The 15,752-nt window shown below is 36.4% G+C and overlaps 1 protein-coding gene across 2 annotated transcripts in view; it reads right to left on the bottom strand.

Annotated features, from left to right (window-relative positions):
• Window positions 1-15,752, bottom strand: part of GABBR2 (gamma-aminobutyric acid type B receptor subunit 2) — a 456,950-nt gene that overhangs the window by 219,792 nt on the left and 221,406 nt on the right. For both annotated transcript variants that reach the window (XM_036399440.2, XM_036399448.2), the window contains exons 7-8: window positions 10,423-10,614; window positions 9,058-9,294 (exon numbers count right to left, since the gene is read on the bottom strand). In XM_036399440.2, coding sequence (XP_036255333.1) covers window positions 9,058-9,294; window positions 10,423-10,614 — 429 coding nt within the window. The remainder of the gene's footprint in view (window positions 1-9,057; window positions 9,295-10,422; window positions 10,615-15,752) is intronic.

The raw sequence follows: 15,752 nt of genomic DNA, 5'->3' as shown, positions 1-15,752 counted from the left end.
GTGACCACTGTGCCCACTGAGAGAATATGCTGCACTTCAAGGCTCTGTTTGGTGGTTTTCATCCCCAAACCACTGGGCACCTGAGGGCTTGGAAACATCTGTATAAGAAGTCTTTGCTTGTCATTTCAAATGGAGATGTATCAGACAGAAATGTTAACATCCCTTAATTTGCCATACATCTTTTTTCCTTCTTAGGGACACCAAATGCAGGAATAACTATACACTGAAAAAAAAATGTTGCTCTGGAATGCCCATAATCCATAGATTTTTTATTTTTTTTTTTTTTTTTTTTGCCTAAGCTTCACTGCATTCACACCTGGCAGTATGGAGGTTGAGCTGTGCCTGTACCAGCCTGCACCTGTATGAGTCACACACCATCTGCCAGGTAACCATAAAAGAGCCTCGCTGGCTCTTCAAGACTATCAAGCTGCATCTAGTACATACTTATATGGCTCAGCTACTAAACACATGGTCCATGCACACCTGGCTTATCTGGACATATTTCTGTGGAATTGACATAATCTGTTGCTGATCTGCTCTTCAACAAAGACAGTAAAATCAATTTCAGGAAATGCATAGTCAGGTAAGAAGATGTTCATTAAAGTCTAAGCACTAACAAACAAATCAGAACTAGAACAAGAGACACTAGAGACTGGAAACTCAGAACTGTTCAGTGATGCAGATTAGAAAAGAGCCTTCCAGGAAATCTTTTTCCTTCCCATTATATTCTCCTAAGTACACATTCTCCTGCAGTCTTCCTTTCCAGTATCATTGTCCTTAAAAAAGCATGTGTGCGGGCTGGGGACATAGCTATGGATATAATTCCTCTCCAGGGCCTCTCCGCCCAGAACTCAGACCCTGCTGACACTTCATCTGTTCCCTCTGCACTCAAGTTATTTCTCTCTTGGGGAAGGAGCAGTCCTCCTTTACAGACATTACTTGAAAGGGGCTTGAAATAATTTTAACCTGTGCTACGTAATCACAGCTCTCCAGACAGTTGTTTGCCAGGCTGCTGTACTGACTGACACACTGTGTGCTACAGCTGCTACCGAGAACTGCAACAGGTCCCAGTGCAGCTAAAGCACTTCAGACTTTCCCTTCTCCATCACACTCCACTTTCCTTCTGCATATCCCTTTACAGCAATGTTTCAATCCTTCCTAGGGGTGTTGTACCTGCCAATCAGTGACAGAAACTGAGAAATTCCAAATAGAAATTTAGAAATTTGCAACATTGTCAACACCACATGCCTTTCACCACATTTTCATTTTGGCTAATTATTGCAGGGCAGACTCTGTCAAAGCAGTTCTTACAGCATATATTGCAAACTCTGAACTGTTTTTATGGACTTGTATATGATGAAGAGTGGTGCTGATATTTTCTGGGTGATACAGGATCATCACCAGAGATCCACACTGATGTGTCATCTGTGACTGATGACAAGATACTGACATGGTTTGAAGTCACAGTACAGGTGGATGGAGCTACTCCAGATTTTCTATAATTTTAGGAGATGACATTTCAATGGTACACTTGTTGCAAGGACATTTCTCCATAAGCATCTGTAGAATTTTATCCTATCACCCTTTTTCAGTAGGCACACAACACTTTCTCTCATATAAAAAATCCCAACTTGTTGCAGCAGGACACAGGGCTTTAATGCAGTGATAGAGGGCACATAACATTTTTCCTTCTTTTTCTGATAGATGGTGAAGAGGTGGCAAAGGAATCTACCTAGCAGTACTTCTGACTAAGCAGAAGACAAAAGGCTATCTAATCATCAAGAAAAACAGTGTCCTGCTTATTCAACAGACACCAGAACCCGGAGTTCCATGTTGCCTGTCCAACACATACATACTGCCCACTCTTTCAGTATCTTGCTATTTTCAAAGTGCCCTCTGTAACAATTTCAGACAAATCCAACTGGCAAAGGAATAAACTGTCTTGAAAAGTTGCTTTGAAACCATCAATGCCCTCTCCCAGATTAACTGCTGATCTAGAGCAGGACAGAGCTTTCATAAATTTAACCTTTTTCTTTAGTCTTTTCACCCTTCAAATTCAAGGAATACAGACAAGAAAAACAAAACAAAAGAAAAAAAAAGCAATCCCAACATATAAGCAAAAGGTTGATTAGAAACATGCAGCTAAAAACCAAATCACACTTGAGAAAAAAAATCCAAGGTTGTGGTACTACTGAAATGCACTTGCTTTCTATAGAAGCTTGAAGAGAGCTACCCTGTGAAGTACAAACCTGCACCACCACTCAGACAGTGCAATAACCTTCCCTTGAGCTTTGTTTCTTTATTATTTGTAGGGACTTCCACTCTTTGTACAAAAAGAAGTAACAAAGCAACTTCTAGGGCATACTAAGCATTATGTTAAACACTGTCTAGATACAGACAAAATTAAATACAAAAGCAGAGGAAGCTAAGAGATATCAGGCAGAAAATGTTTTACTAGCTTTTCTATAAATGTATGTTGTTCACTTATTTTCATCAAATATCCAGCTATTAAAATGACAGATGCTGCAGTAACTGTTCTACAACTTCAGACAAAAGCCTTTTTTATTTGACACCTACTACAACTATTAAATCGTCAACTGCTGATTAGCTTGAGGGCTAATCTTTGAAATGTCACAGTTAATTTCAGATCTCATTTCTAAAAGTTACTATTTCCTTTTGTAAGCAGTTTTACACTGTTGGCAGATGAAAACATTTGCAATGAATTTTCCTAATGAGCAAACATTGTTTATGACCTTATGCAAACTTGCTGATGGCTTAGTTTATCAGCTCTCTCTTTTGAGGAGTCTCCTAAATGAACTGGCCACATAGAAAACAAATTAGTTCACCAACCCACTGTACTGCTGTCACTGGCTCATGGGAGTTGGATAATTTACTGGAAGTCAGGAGGGAGTAATGTAGTAAGAGATTCATCATATTTATCTCTTCTCAGATAAATGGAGATTCAAGGTTCAAGAAAACCAGAAAGCTCTGTAGGGGATCTTGCACACATCCAGATCCCAAGTGCTTTTCTTTTTTGTGCTACACAAGAAATGTCCTAACAGGAATCAAGTTCTGAAATATGGAAAGGCATTAAATTCAGAACAGGTCACCCTCGCAGGGTCAGATGTAGGAAAAAACTGAGATTTGCCAAGAGTTGGTGGGGTTGTGAGTGTGTGCTTATGTGCATACATTTATAGATCTTCCTGACTATGTGTTTTGCTAGCTTTTTGTACTCCCTCAAATCAGCCAATTATGGTTAATGTCCAACAAGAAATTTTCAAATGCTCAAAATTAAGTTGAATTTGACTGAACATTTAAAAGCATTTCTCAGTAACAGACGTCTTTATAGTGTTAAGTTTTCCACTGCACACTAATCCTCTACCCCCCTCCCCCTTTTATAAAACTAAACGTTCATTTAAAGCTCTATTCTATATTAACAAGAAACTGTTTGATGGAAATTTCTGCCCTCCCCCCAATATTTTTACTATTCACCCTACCTCAGCCATGCCAACAAAGAAAATTTAACTGCAGGTATAAATAGCTCTTGAGGCATAATTCAGAACCATTCATGCAAAATTAGCCCCCCTGATCAATGCTACTAACAGAAATGTTTGCTAGACTCCCATTTTAAGGATAAATTAATCCTGCCGAAGTCCATGCTAATTTTATCTGATTCTCTGCCAAAGACTGACACATTTTTTAATTTAAGCTTCTTGGGTATGTTATTTTTCCAGGATGACATTAAATAAATACTTTCTCCTGTACCTATTCCATTGCTAACACGTCCTGCATTTCTGAGATTCCTGTTCAGCACAGTGGCTTCTGAAGCCTGGAAGTTGGAGGCAAGCTGCTAAGATAAATCTTCAGAAATAATCAGCATCAAAATACAAAGCAAACGTCATATAAATAAGCATTTTTCCAGTTATGAAATATGACTAGATTCATTCAAATGCAGGATGCCAGGGACAGACTTGAAAGCTATTTCATGGCTGTGGTTTCAATTGTGCAGCAGCTACTGTGATGGAATTTTATCCTACTGTGCTAGTCTCCGGCTGACATAAAAGGAAAAGACAACACTGTATTTAATTTTCTCACTCCTCCACTGCAATTCTTTTTCCATTACACAGAAATAATAGAAGGTTATAAGGATGTGAAATAAATTAACAATTTTGAAACTTGATTTACAATAACAGATAATAGCAATAAATGCAAGAAGCAGAACACCCCGCTGCAACAGTTCAGGCACAAATCAGTGAGAATGGTAATATTCATGACTTCACATCAGTGACAAAGGTTTAGCAAATAAAAAATACAGAAAAAAATTTTTAAAAAATAGTGCCATGTTTTGAATAAAAAAGGAATTAAAAAAATCCCTCTGACATGCATTTTTTCCCAATACTTGGCTCCCCCATGGAACCAAAACAAACTTCTAATATCCTGAGAACAAAAGTGGTATTTAATATGGCAGCCTTGCAGTGCCTAAACAGAATCAACAAGAAAACTGCAGAGCAACTATTTACAAGGGGATGCAGTGATGGGATAAGGACAAATGGACTCCAACAGAAAGAGAACAGATTTAAATTAGGTATTAGGAAGAAATTCTTTGCTGTGAAGGTGCTGAGGAACTGGAACAGGTAGCCCAAAGAAATCATGGATGCTCCATCCCTCAAAGTGTTCAAGGACAGGTTGGATGATACTCTGAGAGGGGATGGAACTAGATGGCCTTTAAAGTCCCTTCCAACATAAATTATCCTATGACATCTTTCCAAGTATAACCAACATTTTTTTGCTAACAAATATAAGTATTGCTGCAATTTTAATTTACTGTGTAGTCATCCATAGTCTCTACGAAGAGAAGAAAAAAGGGAAAAAATGACTAAAATAAAATCCATCTATTCTCTAGATGGGTTTTGATTCAGTATACAATAAATATGATTTGGTATCCTGAGAAGACAGCACTAATTCTTCACTAATTATAAAGCCTCCAAACTATATTATGGTAGCATTGCACAAAATAAAGTTTGACTTTCCTCCTTTTTCTTTTTTAATTATCCCTTAGACAAACAAAGGAGAATTCTTGCTTTAGGAGAATCATTCTGACTCTGTGGAGAATTCTCCTCAGCTTTCACACATACTTGACGAACATGTTATAGGTGGAATGCTGAAAAATGCTATAGAATTGAAATGCATATATATACATTTCCCAGACATATATTTTTTCCCATCACTTTATCACTCTGTACTGATTTAAAGCAGTAACAGTTCAGCAGAGACTTCAGCTGATCTTGCAAATCTAAATTACTTCCAGTGCCTCTACCAACTACATCAGGGAACTCCTCAGACATCAAAACTGTCTGAAAAAAACCTGTGTAAACACTTCTTTTCTTCCATTTTCTGGCACTCAAGTTATCAGAAAGAATGTGTACTATTTGAGAAGAGGAATATATTTAGCAAGGAGTCAGGACCTAGCACTTTATAAATCACAAGGGTAGTGTTGCACTCAGTTTCTACAAATGACTCTATCTGGATTAAGAAAAGTGGGAACAAAAAGTTAAAAATCCTTCATTTTTTTTTTTAGTATTAGCAACTTTCTCATTTATAACCAATCAAGTGGTCTGATAAGTAAGGAAATTAGAAAGATGCACACCATGAAAGCCAAGCTAGTCCCAAATCAGAAGCACTCCTGTCCTGAAAGCTGGTCATTGCAGAGGGGCCATTCTAACCATGAAATGTCTCATTCAATTGGAAAATGGCCAACACCAGTGAATCTGAACGTCCTCCAGAATTAGGACGTTCAGATTAACAAAACTGTAGGAGGATCCCTGCAGGTCTTTTGTTTTGCATTTCTCATCACAAAATCCTTTTCCACCTGTAAAACAGTGTCCAGTTTATCTTTTAAAAAGTGTAGCAGATAGCTGTATTACTCTTTTCTGATGAAACACCAAATCTATGCTTTCCTGCTCTGTATTCAGAATACACAAGAAATTTATATGGTAATCAAAATGAATATAAGTCTGATAAGTATGAAGGCAAAATAACAGAAGAAATCAATTTGCTAAGAAAAAAAATCCAGAAAGAGAGCAGAACCCTCAGGAATATTTAAAGAATATCCATAATTTCCCTTCCACTAATTTCTGACAGCAGAATTAGAATAAATAACATTTTGTACTGAGTTTCTGATGCATAAAAATAGGATTTGTCATGTCAAGTCTCTGGGCAATAGCCTTATCTATTTTCTAAATGCTGTCTCCTTGAAAATTTTTTAAAATTTAAAAAATTTAAAAAACCCAGAAAGTTGAAAGAATTATATTCCATATAATTAGTAACCAGCACACTTCATCTCAAGTCTTTTCTAAATTGTTTAAAAAATTCCACAACTCCCTCCCCACTCAATGGTGTTGTCTTCTATAAATAATTTCAAAGAAAATGAAAACTGGGTAAAGGGATTTATTATTTATTACATGACAGTGTTTCTGATATCATATTCACAGAAAGCATAGAGAAAGCTACTTAGTAGATTTTCCAGTTTTAGATTCTTGTCTACAGCTTCTTGTTTATCTTTTCTAATCTAACAAATAACAACATAGTTTATTATTGGATGAGTCTTTGAATATTGATAAGATTTAGCCTCCCTTTGGTTTCTTCTTTTTTTTTCCAAAATTCACTTTATATTTGGCACAGATAATCTTGAATAAAGGAATGTCCTTTTCCTGTTTAGAATAAGTTTTTAAAAATAGACTGTAAAAAAATTTATATTAAAAGAGAAATTCTGGAAAAAAATGAAATTAGATTTAGCACTCCAAGACTTAAAACTCACATTCCAGTGAAAGTTTTTAACTAGGTTACAAATGACAGCAATTTATTAGATTGAAGAATAAAAAGTTTTAAAGTATTTCTGGTAAAAATCAATCTGCTCCTTCAGCTTCAACTTTCTGAACAATAAAATGCAAAATAATTAATATTCTTTTAAAACTCTTTTTTCTCCATGCTGTCTGGAAAAGCTTGAGCATTGTGTGTTGTAATTATGCCCTAAGAAAGCGTAGTTGCTATTGGCTTTCTTCTCTCCATATCTCTCTCAATAAAATGTTTTTGTGGATTACAGGTACAGGAAGCATGATCCTTGCAATTACCAGATCTGGGCTTTGCATTGTCATTATGATTTGGTTGAACAATGATAAAGAGAAATATTTTACCAAGCACCTCAGACAGGTATTAAATACAGTGAATAATCATGCAGAAATTTCTCTGAAAACCATTATACATGAGACAATAAAGTAAGCAAACATAGCTGAATGTGGCTGTTGAAGCTTTGATTCATTCCCTCCCTAAAGGGATGCTTGTGAGATTTTGCTGGTGTCTCTGAAACTAGTAAAAAAGGGCTTTCTTTCAATCTTAGATTTTTTTGGGTTTGATTTTGTTGGGGTTTTTTTGTTGTTGTTGGAGTGGAAGCAGTGAAGGGTAATTAAGCAATGCTAATGAAAACTATCAATTTCACCATAACTGGCTGCAAAACTAAACAGAAGGCAAAAAGGATAAGGAAAATAAAAAAAACAAACAAAACCAAAACAAAACAAAAAGTAACTACACAGCAGTATTCAATTTCAAGCCTATTGATAGATATCGTACATGGAATAATGAAGGACAAATATAACTGAGTTCCTGCAGAGTCTGGTTCATAGCTTCTACTGTCTGAAAGCCTCATCAAAGATCCAGTCCTACTGTGTATTCAATGGAACAACAAATTCTTTTGCTGAAAATTTCAGTCTAATTCAGTGTAAAAAGAAAGCAAAATTTCTATTGTACAAGCAACTAGTTACAAGTATTTTCTTGCCATATGGTTGGTTTTTACTCAGAAATTCTGAATTAGTTTCAACTGTGTGTACCACATCACAGAAAGCTTTTTCAGCAATTAACAAGGACATCAAAAGGTTGAGCCTTTACACCTTGCTGATGCATTTCTGCAGGCATTTCCTCCTTGAACCAGTTTATGACATGTATGAAAACCTTAGTTCTGGTACTTCAGTGTATTTCGATGTTAATTGATATCCAAGGCAGTTTGTTCTAACATGGGGACAGGATTTCACCAGCTCCCTCCAACCTTCTCCATGCTTTTGCTGCAAGCAGATGCCCCTCTGTACACCACTGAAACACATCTTTATTCAAACACCGTTTTCCTTATCTAGCCATATTGCAGACCAAGCACACTGCTCAACTAAGCATGTTCCAGTAGGCTCTTTGTTGCAGCTATTGCAAACTCCAAAGACCAGTTTCCCTGAAATGGAGCCTGCTCATCTCTCCTGCTGAGGTCTGCAGACTTCTGAACACATATGCACCACTAACTTCCAACTGATGCTGCCTCAGATACAACTAAGTAATTAAGAAGCTTTAAGACCACACTCCTATCACCTTATCGCCTGTTTTACTCTGCTAAAAAGCAGAAGAATAAATTAAAAAAAAATACTAAGGGTTTGCAATTGTACAATTGAAACCAGAATGAAGATACTATTGTATATGAGCAGTTCTTAAGTCAATGTGAGCATGCTTTGTACTTAACTGTGAAAAAATACAAATTATAAATAAATTTAAATCACAACTGCAGCATGCTGCAAGAATATCTAGGATGTACAGCACTGGAGTTAGAGACAGTGTACTATAGCCTACTTCCAAACCTAAATGATGGAGAGAAATATGTATTCTCAGATCACATTCCAGCTACTACTTAACTGCTAAAAAAATTTGCTTAAAAGGTCACTGCAGCTTGCAAAACTTGTGGTTCCCTTGAGACTACTCTGATTTGTTAATTTAGATGACATTCATGCTTAAAAATCTGATAACTCAGGAATTGTACACTGTCATCCCTTGGCATCTGAAGACAGGTAATGAGCAAGACTGTCAAGGCATTAATTTTTAATATAAAGGTGAACTGGAAGCTCTGAAATAGAAGAAATAAACAACTCTGTTTCTTTTTCATGAGTACTTAATATTTAATTCTTGTTTCAATTACTGACACAAAATCACAAGCCTCCTGCATCCCACAATTATCTGGTGAGGACTTACCGTTACTCCAAAGAACCTGGTTTCATTCATAGCATTCAGAAAAATGTTGCCGAGTTTTTGATTTGAGTAGTTAAAATCTTCAATTTTTTGGTGCTTGTTGGTGGAATTCAGGTAATTCATTGCCCTCTGTAGAGTCCTGGCAATCACCCATATTCCATCATAGGCATAACCATGAAATTTGCTGGATTGCCCATCACCACGTCTAGCGTTGTATTCCTTTTCATACTGCTGTGGAGTCTACAGAGGAGATAAAATTCAGTTTTACCTCAAAACTTAATCTTTTACAGAGTTGAATCTAAACTAACACCTCGAGCTGCACCCCTCAATTTAGAGATGTGCATAACTAATACAGAAAAGGCCTCCAAAATAAAAATTATGAAAGAAAATTCAAGAAACATGTATTGCTTGGTTTAAAAACTGCTGGTGAGATTGGGAAGCAGAACTAGGAGGCAGAGATACTGAAAGCAGTTGTACTGCCTCACTGTATAAATGACAACTTACTTTATTTTACTTTTGTACAAAAGGGTCCAGTTCAACCAAAACTGTACACTGGTGAGCCCTAATACTGGAACAGGGAATAAGTCTCTATCCCTGCAAATTAGTGGTTTGATTACACTTTACAGGATAACACAAATCAAATAACCCTTACTTGAGCAACTGTTTGCTCAGTATGAAATTTTGAGTGGCAATTTGTCTGTATTTTACAAGTTCACTATATTCTGGATGGTGTGCCATTGTATGATGAGCTACCCTTCAGTAAAGTTGCCTTTCATGCTCACTCAGCAAGGCATGAAAGGCAGATGGAAAAAAAAAGATGAAAAGCAGCAAAATCAGGCATGTTTATTCATTGGTCAGAGCTTGTATGGATTTGTTCTGTGATAAAATTTTATGTACTTTATGGAAATACCATATATTTTTATATTTAAAACAAGCCTCACCTCCTGCTGCCTAGTTCTGAGAGACACAAATCACCATTCAAATTGGCCATTTGCAGAATAGGTTTAATTATAAGAGTTTTCTGTTTCTGTGCTTAATTATTTAACTTGAAGTGACACAGTACATGATACTAAAGACTGTAATTCAAACTTTAATGTACATCTGAACTATAATGTTCAGACTAAGGGAGGAGGGCAGATTTGAAGCAAGGGACTTCACTGCTTTCTTACCCTGTAGAGAATTAGATTTGGTTTTGAAATATTTTAAAATTGCTAACTACTGGAAAGAAGTGAAACTAACTGTGATGACTTCCAGGTCACTTGGTAGAAGAGCCCTTTAGCTTCACCTCCTTCCTTGGTGATTTACTGTGCCAGCCCTGCAGTGAGATAATTGATGGTACAGTAAAATAGATGGAAGAAAAATACTAACCCTTCCTGATATAGTCTTATTAGTTTTTGAGCTGAGAGGCTCAAAATCCACTCCAATATAACCTTCCATGGCTGTAAGAAGATTTTTGCTGAGACACTGTGAGGAATTAATCCAGGCTTCCCACCAAAGATTTTCATACCACCCTGGAATAATCCACTGATATTTGCTGCCATACATTTCTTCATCATAAGCCTGCAAAAAAAGAAAAACAGAAAATATAATGGACTTTGTAATAGAGGTATTGAACATAAAACCAATTGCTTTCGGTTATTTTTTTTTTATTATTAATGACATGATGGTGTAATTGGAGCACACAACTATTTAAAAAGTTTAGAATAATTATTTGCTAATAATGGAGACTTTTTTTGAAGACTCCTGACTTTAGAATTCAGGAAATGAGAATTTACTGAACCCTGTTTTTCTTTCAGGGGATCATTTCCTAAAAAAACAGAAAAATGAAACTGTGTTCTAGAACTGAGGGAGTTAAAGAACAACACAAACAGAAGGCGCAGCTTTCCACAGAAAGTTCTTTATAACAGAACTATTACACGAGTGATAGAACTACCATGCTACCACATTTAAATTAAGTAATTATCACCCTTAAATCAGTCTAAGGACTAGATTACAAGAAAACTTGGATCATAGGCACCATCAAATCACATGTGGCAAATATGAATTAGGTGACTGCTAAAATCAGACCACAGTAACATTAAATTAGCAGTTCCTTCTGTGGAGCATGAGTGAATAGTGAATTGATAGAGCAAAAACTTAATGATTTTTTTTTCTCAGCAAGATCTTTCTTCATATGAAATGTTGTAATACTGAATACAGCCAACTATAATCCAAGATCCTGAGATTATAGTTAGCTCCTTTCAATACTCAGCAGATACATATAACAGGAAACAGAAATACTTTCTTAATCAGGCACATATGCTGTTGTACCTAAAAGCTGATGTATTCTCAAATATTCTCTTTGATTGGGAAGAGTGTTTTAGGATAAAATTAGCAAATTTTATCTCAGATGTTTCGCGCACTGTCTTGCAACTAGGTATTTTTCTTTTGACATTTCAGTCAGACTCCATTTCAAAACTGCATGTTTCATGCTTCTTTGGCTCCAAATATAAGCAATACTTGAGATAGAAGGCCTAAGATAAAAATCTTAATTTTTAGAAATACATGGCGCAAGCTTAGAGCTCTTGACAGGAAAACTGCTTCTTTTTCACAAAAAATATTACGTAAGGAGGAAATGATAATAATGCAAACAGGACATATTAGTCATTCTGAAATAACTGTTTTGAAAAGTATCCCAAAGATCATACAAAAAGCCTATCAGAGAAATAAAGATCAATAACAGAATATATGAAATAGGAAAACCTCCTAAATATGTTAATACGCAAATTAAAACTGGGCTTTAAATCTGTGAAGTCTATTATAATGGTGCCAGCTCAGTTCATAACAGCATTGTGCACAAAGCAGATTTATTTGGCCCCTGGTTGCAGAAGCTTTTGTTCATACAAAATCAAATTTCATGCCTTTGTATACAATGCTGCTTGAAAGTCCTGTCTGAAACCTGGCGTCTTACATCTCATATATTACTTATTCCACAATCCACATAAACAGTTTGTCTTTCTCTTGCTTGCTAATTCTGCCCTTCCAGAAACATATCTGCTTCTGTCCTCCTACCCACCAGCACTCCTGCACAGCTATGGAGACACTGAATTCCAGGGCCACCTGTGAGGGAAACAGCAATTCCATCCTGCAGTACTCCCTTCTAAAAAAGTTTGCATTATACAGTTAGGTCATTCAAGACCTTTCAGTCACTCAGTGTTTTTTATCTGACAGTTTAAGAATCATGAGGATGCAAACTGACACAGAATAGTGCTTTTGGAGAAGGACAGTCTTATGTAGCTTCCCCTGTTCTATAGAGATTAAAGTATCAAATTGTGTGTTGCCAGAAAGTATTGGCTGTGAACTATTCTGAAATTAGAGCTGCTGGAAATTTTCTGTTTGCATAAGCACTTGTACTGTTTCCTGCATAATCTGTGAATGCCCTGGAAAATGAGCTGAAAATTGAAAGTTTCAAAATAGCCAGAAATTTCATCCTGGAAACAAGGGATCATTCCCAACATGGTTGCCTGAAAGACTGGTTACACTTTCACATTTCTGCAACAATCTGGTTTAACAAAAGGCAAAACAAACACTTTAAGAGCTGTCAGCTCTTCCTTTGAGACATGGTGGAATGACAGGGCTTGAAGGGTAGTCTGGGAAAGGCAAAAGTAGGAAGAAAATCAGATCCTCTGAGGCTCAGCACCATGATCATGCAGTGATTTTTCTAGTGACAGCACAGCTGACAGTATTCAGACATTCCAGTGTTTGTGTCCCAGAAGACTTATTGCAAAATAATGCTTTTTTTTGCCACCATTTTCTCCCTGTTGATTCTGCTAAATGGAGATGATTTTGATGCTTAAAAGATTCAAGTACTTGAAACACATGGATCTTTCTTGAGCTGTTTGAGTGCTCATAGACCAATACTTACAAGTTTCAGTTTCTAAGGGGAAGATTTTTTGGCAAACGAGCAAGCTGAAGAAGGTTTGCACATGCTTTGTAACACCAGAACAGCATAAAGTAGTCATACATTTTCCTTAATCTTTCTCCTGTGCCCTGTGTAGAATGCAAAGCCCTGAGTTGCTGTCAAGCAGCCAGGAAACTGTCATGGACATTTTTTGCCCTTGTGAAACTGAATTTTAATTTTTTTCCTTTAAAGCATTTCATTCTTGTTTGAATCCATAAATAAATGCTTATTTAAAACAAAGAGATTTGTGCAATAGATATTTCTTATGTGTAGCAAACAAATACTGGCAATTTGTTGATTGTTGAAGTATTAAGTTTTGACCAAAAGGCTCTAATTTCTATTCCAAGAAAACATCACATTCATCCCACAGAGGTGAAAATGAATTATAAAGCTAAGATTTCCCACTAAAATTGCTCACTGTTTTTGACACTGGTGATAAATGAACAGCTAAACTTATTTAAATCCTTGCAGGAAAAACCTGCCAAAGACTCACTTTGGCTTGAACCAGTCCCGTCCTGTTTTTAAAGTTTGCTACTGAATTTTACTATCTTTTAGTCCAATTTTTTGGTGTGGGTGTGGCTCTCTTCTTCCAAATAACAAGGAATAGGAAAAGAGGAAATGATCTGAAGTTGCAATAGAGGTGATTTAGATTTGATATTAAGAAAGACTTCTTCACTGAAAGGATTATCAGGGACCGGGGAAGAGGTTGAGTCACCATCACAGGAGGCATTCAAAAGATGTGCAGATGAGGCACTTAGGGACATTACTTAGTGGTGGACTTGGCAGTGCTGGATTAATGGCTGGACTTGATCATCTTAAAGGTCTTTTACAACCTAAATGGCTCTATGATCTTATATAAACTCCTATGGATATCCTGAGGAAACCTCACAGAATATGACTGCTGAATCCAGGCAGAAAAGTGAGGCAAACTTAAAAGGTTTTACCACCTGCATAAGTCATTACCAAATTATATTTAGGATAAAACCACAATCAGGAAAAAAAATAAATATTGCATTAGGGAAAAAGCATCTTCCTTTAACAAACTCAAAGCCTTTTTCTGACTGACATCAGTAACCTTGCAGAATATAACAAGGAATCACAAGTGAAATCAGTCTGAAGATACACCTGAAAAAGAAGAGTTAAAAACTTGAGAAATATAAATTACTGTGCTCTTAGACATATATCTGCAGGAGTACATGAGTCAACAATATATTTTATGAATAATAACAAGCTTTCTGACATATTGTAGTGCATTAATATATAAATGACCTACTTTGAACTGCCCTCTCCTGTATTCAGTCTCCTGCTGAAACTCTCACATACATACATTTAAACAAGCCTAAATACATGATATTTCAGATTTCTCCAGGCTCCAGAAAAATACACCTCATTATTTTGACACTAATGTACTTTAGAAGCAGCCATCAGCACTTTAAACCACTGATAGTTAAGCATATTTCCCATGTTCACACCAAACTGTAGCCACAGAAACCTGCGGCTGGTGCTCGTGTGACAGAGACATCCTCTCCCTGGAACCCTTCATTTGACAGTGATGCAGACTAAAAGACAGCCTGCCCCTCTAAGGAATTCTAAGATTTCTTCAGTGGCCTCACATAAACATGGATTTGGAAGAGAATTCTAGAGAAATGCAACTAGAAATGAGGCCAATCTCTTGCTAATGTTGGATTGGAAGATAATTCTGACCAGAACCCTTCTGCTGGGGAAATGCAGCCCAACCCCAAGAGATCTGAGGAGGATCTGGGCTGCAGAAGTACTATTCTTTCTTCCAGGAATGAAAAAATAGGAGATTATCTCTGTCAATCCAATTTAAATGGCAGTACAAAAAGATCTCTAAATAAAGACCTACAAGAGATGAGAAGAATGAAAAATAAAATAATGCTTTCCTTTTGGATGAAAACAGATTTTGTTCCTTCCAAATATATTCTACAATCTCCTTTCCAAATTTTGCCACCAACTGGGACAGCTGCTGAGTAAGAGCCAAAATGCATCTGAGACACGTGTAGCAGTCAGATTTTGAACTTCTGCCTTTCCTTTCTTTCCAAGGATAGGTAACTGTCTCACTAAGTGAACGCTAAAAAAAACCCTTGGAAATTTAGATGCTGTCACTATTACTTTTCCATTATATTTACTGTGTTCTTGGATTAATCTAACTATTTAGACTAAGAACTCAATACTTAGGCCACTAAAATCTTTCTCTTTCAAATTTTTTTCTGGCTTTTACGAGTATAGATTCACATTTTAATTCTGCTACTTTTAATGGCAATAACAGTGGATAAGTTTGCAGCACATTCACATAAACAAATGGTGAGGATAGGGAATTTTATGTTTGCTAGTCTTACTGTTATGGTTAAAAAACTTAATATTTGCTTTCATGTAATACATGTAAAACATACAGCAGTCAGATGGGAAGGACAACTGTACAATTAGCAACATTTTCAGTAGAAGAAATTATTAGTGTTGATGAGTTAGGATGTATAGGAACTGGTTTGAATTTCTTGTTCTTTATAAGCAAAACATGCCAAGCCCATACACACAGACATTATCATCAGAACACAGCTCCTGGACGAGACTGAAATCTTGCAGTTCTCTCTCTATCTGCTGCAACATATGCAAGTATTTCCCTGGATCTGATGTGAAGAGAAATACTCAAGGTTGATTTAGCACTTAATTCCACTACAGGAAAGTAATAAGAAGAAGCTAACCATGCAATCTATGCCTAAATTTCACTGAAGACAAA

The sequence above is a fragment of the Molothrus ater genome, chromosome 1, assembly GCF_012460135.2.
Source record: "Molothrus ater isolate BHLD 08-10-18 breed brown headed cowbird chromosome 1, BPBGC_Mater_1.1, whole genome shotgun sequence".
NCBI classification, from domain to species: domain Eukaryota; kingdom Metazoa; phylum Chordata; class Aves; order Passeriformes; family Icteridae; genus Molothrus; species Molothrus ater.
The sequence above is the reverse complement of the archived record's forward strand: the minus strand, read 5'-3'. Positions and strand labels throughout refer to the sequence as shown.